This window comes from Puma concolor, chromosome D3, assembly GCF_028749965.1.
Source record: "Puma concolor isolate L17-30 chromosome D3, mPumCon1.1.hap2, whole genome shotgun sequence".
NCBI classification, from domain to species: Eukaryota; Metazoa; Chordata; class Mammalia; order Carnivora; family Felidae; genus Puma; species Puma concolor.
Genome location: NC_141678.1, coordinates 43,950,068 through 43,958,092, shown reverse-complemented (window position 1 = coordinate 43,958,092; position 8,025 = coordinate 43,950,068). Strand labels below are relative to the sequence as shown.

At 41.0% G+C, this 8,025-nt stretch overlaps 1 protein-coding gene across 1 annotated transcript in view; it reads left to right on the top strand.

The window, feature by feature from the left end:
- Window positions 1-541: 541 nt before the first annotated feature.
- The window catches only part of USP14 (ubiquitin specific peptidase 14), a 47,925-nt gene continuing 40,441 nt past the window's right edge, over window positions 542-8,025 (top strand). The window contains exons 1-2 of the mRNA XM_025931047.2: window positions 542-786; window positions 5,062-5,207. Of these exons, the coding sequence (XP_025786832.1) occupies window positions 771-786; window positions 5,062-5,207 (162 nt within the window). The 5' untranslated portion in view covers window positions 542-770. The remainder of the gene's footprint in view (window positions 787-5,061; window positions 5,208-8,025) is intronic.

The window sequence follows — 8,025 nt, the reverse complement described above, 5'->3', positions numbered from 1 at the left end:
AGGGCTACAGGTAACTCCCGACTATCTTAGGGCATTTTTTCTATCTTACTGGATCCAACCTAGGGTCTGAAACGGTTGTTAAAAACAACAGTAATACGTTACAATCAAGGCTGACCTATCTCCGCAGTATGCAAAGCTTTTTGACACGCATTTGTCACAAAATCCAGAGAGGGAGAGTTGGATATTTTTATTAATAAGCAGACAGACTCAGGTGAGGGGCGGGGCGAGGCCTCTCTCAGCTCTTCTCCCGCCTATATTAACAAGAAAAAAAATGCCCGTCTCGAGCGAACCACTCTTTCAAAAAAAGGGAGAAAGACTTTTTAAAAAAGACAGCCGCCAGAAAACCAACTCTGCACTCCGGCGGGGACCCGGCAGGGCGAGGCCAGGCCCACTTTGAGGTGGGCGCTGGGCAGCGGCGTGCATTGCGCAGGCGTGCACCTGTACTGGTGCAGGGGCCACAGGCTCGCGTTTGCCCGCCCCCGCCTCGCGCGCCCCCGCCTCTCCTGGCTTTCCATCCAGTAGGCCCCGCCTCGCCGGCTCTGCGCCGGGTCTTCTCCTGCAGTTGCCCTGTGGCTCCGTGGGCGGGTAAACTGCGTGTTGCTGCGTCATCGTCAGTGGCCGGTTTGAATGAGACTCTCGTCGCACCCGTGCTGCCGCCACTACCGCGCCTCCGCCTTGGCCGCCGCCACAGCTTCATCGCGTCCCTTTCCCTTCGACGCCCTTGCCAGGCCCAGCCTTCCTGCGCCGCCGCCGCCGCCCTTTGTGCCGCCATGCCGCTTTATTCAGGTGAGCTCTCTGCTCGCCCTGCGGTTCCGTTCTGTGCTAGGCCTCTGAGTAGGCCTGGCCTTCAGGCCGGGCACCCGGCTGAGCACGGGACGGGGGAGGGGATCGGGAAGGCGTGCGTCGGGGTGACTGCGGCGTGGCGATGACCCTGGCCCCTTTCTCTCTGCCCGCTATTTCTGAGCTCTGCAGCTTGAGGGACTGCTGCCCCTCCTGGCCCTGGGTGGGTGGGGGAGTGGAGATGGGGAGCGCAAGTCAGTCACTTGGAGTGGTGACTCTGCAGAATAGTTTCTGTCGCTGTCCTAGTGAACCGGGAGAGGTGAGGGTGTGTCCTGAGGCACCCGGGAGCAGGCTAGAGGTGTAGCGGGGCTTTTCTTGGGCTCATTAGTGGTAGCTGTGGAAGGGAGGGGTAAGGGCGGGATGGAAGGACTGGAGATGGAAGGTTAGCTTTCATCGTGCTTGGGGTTTCTGTCAGTAGCTTCCCATAGCTTACCCTTTGCAGCCTTTGGCTCAGGCACCCTTTTTATACCAATTTCAGTTTTATCCTGAGGCATACTGCGAACTTTTTGCTTTGCTTTCATTTCATCAGACGTTACATTGGGCTTCTGTGTCTGAAGCATAGCGTTAGCGTTGAGACTTAGATGAATACAGATATCCACAGGCGTCATTTCCTTTTAAATGGCGTTTGACAGTTTTTGTTTTATTTTATTTTGCGCCAAGGTATTGGCCAGGGATCACATTTTCACTTAGTTAATGGCCCTTGCTGTTTCTTAGTCTTATTCAAAATGGCACCTGAAATGTATGTAGTGGCTTCGGTTAGCTATGGATGTGTGATTCATTGGCCATTCCTGACTTTATCATGATTCCTTTATTGAAGATTCAGCATTTTCAAAGAATGGTATGAAACAAAGGAATAATGTTTAATCTTGAGGTTGATTCTTGATGTTCTAGAATCTTGAATACTTTAATGATTGCTCTATGTCTTTCTAAAGCCACGATTAACAGTAGAATGGTACTTGAAATATTCTATTTATGCAATGTAGAACTGAGGGGTTATCAATTAAGTAATGGCAATAAATACCAGTGTATGCTAATATGTAAACACACTACCAACATCTCTGTTCCCCTCAAAAATACTTAATATTCACCAAACTTTCTATCTTAAACATTAAGTTCTATCTTAAATATTTAATCATATCTTTTCCTTATTTCCAAAATGAGAGAATTGGGGTAGATTTCCAGGGTTTCTTCCTTTGACTTCTCCATTTTGAGATTCTGTATATCAGGTTCTGCAAAAACCTCTATATTAAAATGAGAATGTTTTAAGTACCATTTCATAAGTTTTAGTAAAAAATTAAATATCCAGATTTGTATATGGGTAAGGATAAGTGCCATAAAAATTAATATGTATACCTGGCACAAAGCTAGTGTTTTTATAATGTTGCTTTGTTTCAATCTTCAACATAATCCTGTGATACTGGTAGGATTCTCTTTGATGGGTGAGCAAAAAATTAAAGTAACTTGTTCATGGTGACACAGCTAAGTCAATTTCAGGTGGGTTCTTCATTATTTCTTAAATTTTTTTTTTTTTTAATTATTTTTGAGAGAGAGAGAGAGAGAGAGAGAGAGACAAGGCATGAGCAGGGGAGGGGCAGAGAGTGAGGGAGACACAGAATCTGAAGAAGGCTGCAGGCTCTGAGCTGTCAGCACAGAGCCAGACATGGGGCTTGAGCTCACAAACCGTGAGATCATGACCTGAGCCAAGTCGCACGCTCAACCAACTGAGCCACCCAGGTGCCCCTCTTCTTCATTATTTCTAATACTGTTTTGGTTTTGTCTTGTTTTTTTCTTGTGCTATTGTTTTATGTTCCTTGCTTATTTCAAGATTACAGTTGTGCCCTCTTCAAACCCATTTCCCCACCTGCTGCTAGAGTGATAACAATGTTCAAAATAGACTGAAGTGGCCTTTAAAAAAACCTTTAAGGAATTTTACATTTCTATAACATAAAGCCCAATGCCTGTATGTTTTAGCATGACTTATTTATCTTTCTTGACTTGATCCTTGGCCAGTTTCCAGTTCCAGCTTCTTACCCCTCTGGGAATTACTTAAATCTCAGAACACATAATGCAGTTTTATGCTTTTGATGTTTTTCTTATCTTTTCCAGGAATGCTTATATATGCAAAGTGTCTGGATAACATCTAATTTTTTCTTTGAGACTCAACTCAAAGTTGATAGCCAAAGGCACCCCTATAACTATTAGTTAAGCATCTGACTCTTGATTTCAGCTCAGGTCATGATCTCATGGCTTATGAGATCAAGTCCCTCATTGGGCTCTGTGCAGCTGGCCTGGAGGCTGCTTGGGATTCTCGCCCTCTCTGTCTGCCCCTCCCCGCCTTGCGTGTGTGCTGTCTCTCAAAAATAAATAAATAAACATGTTAAAAAAAAAAAAAAAAGTTGTGGGCACCTGGGTGGCTCAGTTGGTTGAGCATCCGACTTCAGCTCAGGTCATGATCTCACACTCTGTGAGTTTGAGTCCCGCGTAGGGCTCTGTGCTGACAGCTCAGAGCCTGGAGCCTGCTTTGGAGTCTGTGTCTCCTTCTCTCTCTGCCCCTCCCCTGCTCATGCTCTGTCTCTCCCTGTCTCAAAAATAAACATTAAAAAAAATTTTTTTAAAAAGTTGATAGTATACTGATATACTGACAGTATAGAGCCTGATTAAGGGCTTGAACTCACAAACCATGAGATCTTGACCTGAGCCCAAGTCGGACACTTAAGCGACTGAGCCACCCAGGTGCCCCTATTTTAACCATTTTTTAAGTGTACCTTTTTTTTTGGCATTAAGTACATTCACGTTGTGTGACCATCATCACTGTCTACCTTCAGAACTTTTTCATGTTCCTAGACTGAAACTCTGTACCTTTTAAAAATAACTCTGCCATTTCCCCTCACCCACAACTCCTGGCAGCCTCCATTCTACTTTCTGTCTCTATGAATTTGACTACTGTAGGTACCTTACATAAGGGAAATCATAGTATTTGTCCTTTTGTATCTGGCTTATTTTGCTTAGTGTATCATCCCATGTTGTATAGCAGGTGTAAGAATTTCATTACTTTTAATTTTTTTTATCTTAGAGTACGCGCATAGACAAGGTGGGGAGAGGGGTAGAGGGACAGAGAAAGAAACATAGGTAGGCTCCATGCTCAGCAGGGAGCCTGATCTGGGGCTCAGTCCTATGACCCTGGGATATGACTTGAGCCTAAATCAAGGGTCACATGCTCAACTGACTGAGTCACCTAGGCACCCCTGAATTTCATTAGTTTTTAAAGCTGAATACTGTCCATTGTATGTCTGTACCGTATTTTGTTCATCTGTTGATGGACACTTGGATTGCTCACATCTTTTAGGTTATTCAGAATAATGCTCTGTAAACACTGGGTGTACAAATATTCATTTGAGTCCTTGCTTCACACTTTTGGGTATATATTTAGAAATGGAATTGCTGGATCACATGGTAAGTTTAATTTTTTGAAGACCCTCCATACCTTTTCCACAGTGGCTGTACTGTATTTTATATTCCCATCAGGAATATAAAGGGTTCTAGTTTATTTACATCCTCAGCAGCACTTGGTATTTTCTTTCTCTTCTTCTTTTTTAATAGCCATCCCAATGATTAAAGTAGGATTCTTTAATAATTTAATTGTATCTTTGGATTTTTCTTAATATTTGACCACTTCTGGCTTAGGAACCCCACCTTTCAATTCTCCCATGGAGCTTTTCTTATAATCCAGAATCTGTATTCCTTGACCTGTTTTAAATATGCTTTATCTTTACAAGCATTTTTTTCTTCTCTCAAATTATCTTTCTAAACTTTCTTTTTCTATTCCAGTTGTATGTACTAATTTTAATAGTTGCTTAGTTAAACATATTTTGAAGTCCTTGAACCTCATTCTGGGAAGTATTTCAGTGTGATCATATTTTGCTGAGATTATTAGGGTAGGATTCAGAAGACTTGAATATTTACTATTTTGTGATGTTAGTGAATCAGTCATGTTAAGACCCCATTTCTGTGTCAAGTAGGAAGTTGGGTTAGATTCATTTAAATTTTATTCAGGACCTACTGCATTCACATCATTCCTGATAAGGTAGGCATTGTGAGCATATTAAGAGGAATGACAGGCTAGTTCTTGAAAGCCAAACTAATAGGTTCCCTGGGGATCTTCTAAATCTAAAGTCCTGTTATTTTATAAATTAAAAAAGTAAATTATGGTTTTATTTCCAGTTACTGTGAAATGGGGAAAGGAGAAGTTTGAAGGTGTAGAATTGAACACTGATGAACCTCCAATGGTGTTCAAGGCTCAGCTTTTTGCACTGACTGGAGTCCAGCCGGCCAGACAGAAAGTTATGGTGAAAGGAGGAACGTTGAAGGTAAAGTCCAAATTTTCATTATATGATATTATATAATGACTGGAAAGACCAGAAAATGCAGCAGTTGAGGTATTTTATTTGGTGAGAGTATATAGTCTATGAGATTAAAGTGGTTTTATTCATGTTAGTGTAGGAAAGAACATTAAAGCATCATCAAAATTTTTATTTTAAAATGCATTGTATCAGAATACTCCTGGGGGGTCAGAGGAGTGTGGAACTTTCCATGTATCTCTGTTTGGATTTTTTTCCTGTGAGGGTGTGTTAAAAGTATTTTGTTTAGACACATACAAAAATCTGTGTATATATCCTTAGTAATTTTCTGTTATAGGAGTGGAGAAAATTTTATCTCTGTTAGAAATATGGAAGTTGCTTAAAAGGAAAAGACCACAAGGTATTTTTGTACATACATTCAAATGTTGTAAATCAAAGTATTACAACATCTTTACCAAAGCCCCAGTTCTGGAATACTGGAAAACTGTTAATTTTTTCTTTTGGCCTGTTTTGCATTCTACTCATTAAAAAGGAGCTCCTATCACTTAAGAGTAATTACTATCTAACACCTACTTGGTGACAAAAAATTTTGCTTAAAAAGAGCAGGGAACATAATTTTCCCTTGGAATGATCACATTGACTACAATTATGAGTTTAAGCTTACTGGCATCATTGGTGATGGGCCACAAAAAGATGCAAGTATTATTGTTTGTAATACTATGTAAGTATAGTTTTAAAAAGGTACTATCCTCAAGAGTTAGGTATGAAATACTGAAGAGCTGTAGGTAACTATAGAGATAGGGCTTGGTTGCCCCTGTAAGCTGGGCAGTAAGAGATGTTGGTGAAGAAAACATTGTTTTCCCTCCAAGTTACAGTATGAGCTTTTGGTCATTAGGGAGGTTGGTAACCTAATTTGTGGTGAGCTGTATACTGGTGGTATACTGTGGAGAATTACAGAAAAATGGTAATTAAATGAAACTGACTACTAATAGTTATCACTTAATGAATACTTACTCTGTTCCAGGCTTTTATTTTCTTTAATTCTCACCTATATGTATTTTAAAAATGAGAATAAATGTGTTTTATAATTTCATAAATGAGAAAACTTAGCATCAGAGAGATTATTATTATTTTAAGTGTTTATTTTTGAGAGGGAAGGAGGAAGGAGCAGAAAGAGAGGGAGACAGAGGATCCAGAAGTGGGCTCTGCACTCATAGTAGAGAGCCTGATGTGGGACTCGAACTCGAACCGTGAGATCATGACCTGAGCTCATGTCCATCTTTAACAAGCTGAGCCTCCCAGGCACCCCAGTGTCGGAGAGATTTAAGTAATATATAGTAAGGCACCAGAAGATTTACAAGTCAGGCAGATCTGGGTTCATTTTCCAATTTTGTGTGAGCTCAGATAACTAAGTGATCTGAGGGAGCATATATAGTTACCATTCCTTATGATTTGTAGTAATAACCCTTAAACTGAGAAGGGCATTTAGGAAGTTACTGTTGTGCTTTGAAGCAGGGTGTCCAGAGAGCTAATTAGTGGCACCATCAAAGGGAAGCATATTGAGTGCCTGGCATCTTCAGTAAAAGGGAAGGAGTAACATATGTGGAGTTTAAGAAACAAAATAGATGAACATAGGTGAAGGGAAGAAAAAATAAAATAATAAAAACAGAGGGAGGCAAACCATAAGAGATTCTTCACTTTAGAGAACAAACTGAGGGTTGTAGGAGGGGAGGTTCGTGGGAGGGTTGGGCTAAATGGGTAATGGGCATTAAGGAGGTGCTTGTGGTGAGCACTGGGTGTTGTATATAAATGATGAATGAATCACTAAATTTACTCCTGAAACCAATACTACACTTTATGTTAACTAACTTGAGTTTAAATAAGTCTTGGAAGAAAAAAAAAAAAGGAAAAGTACTGAGGTTAGGCAAAATACCTGTGGGCCAATCATGGCATGAAAAAAAATACCTGGTTGTAATTGAATATATTGAGGTGAAAGTATTTAATTGCTTCATAGATGTGAAATTTAGGATTTGACAAACATTTGTAGACACAGCAGATATTATTAAGGGTTAGTTTGCCTTTGGTAATCCTGGTATAATTTTTTCTTAATGTTTATTTATTTTTGGGGGAGAGAGTGTGAGTGGGGGAGGTGCTGAGAGGGAGAGGGACAGAGGATCTGAAGTGGGTTCTGCACTGACAACAGAGAGCCTGATGCGGGGCTCAAACTCATGACTTGAGCCAAAGTTGGAAGTTAGACACTTAACGAACTGAGCTACCCAGCAACCCCCCTGGTATAATTTCTAATAGCACTTTGATTCCTAAGAATCTCCTACTTTTGGTAATAAATTATATAATTGTTCTAATTATGTAGATCTTATTTTATAAATTACTCTTCATTCCTGTCCTGTAAGTTAGTTATTAGCTTTGCTAGTTCCATACATGCAACAAACATGCAAAAAAATTAGTATCTGTCATCAATTAAATGTTTTTTAGTCTTTTTGGAACTGTTAGGTTTATTGTCTTTTAGATTGTGGCTTTTGTAGTTTAAGCAATTGTTAGACTTACTGGCTTTAAGACTGTGCATGTGTGCCCTTGTGTGTGTGAGTGGAGGAGGGGCAGAGAGAGAGGGAGACTGAGAATCCTAAGCAGGCTCCCACTGTTAGTGCAGAGCCCGAAGTGGGGCCCCCATCCCAGGAACTGTGAGATCATGACTTGAACTGAAATCAAGAGTTGGGATGCTCAACCCACTAAGCCAGCCAGGTGCCACCCCCCCCCCCCAAGTATTTTTGATTATAGTAATTTTAAGTAAAATGTACATAAAGAAAAA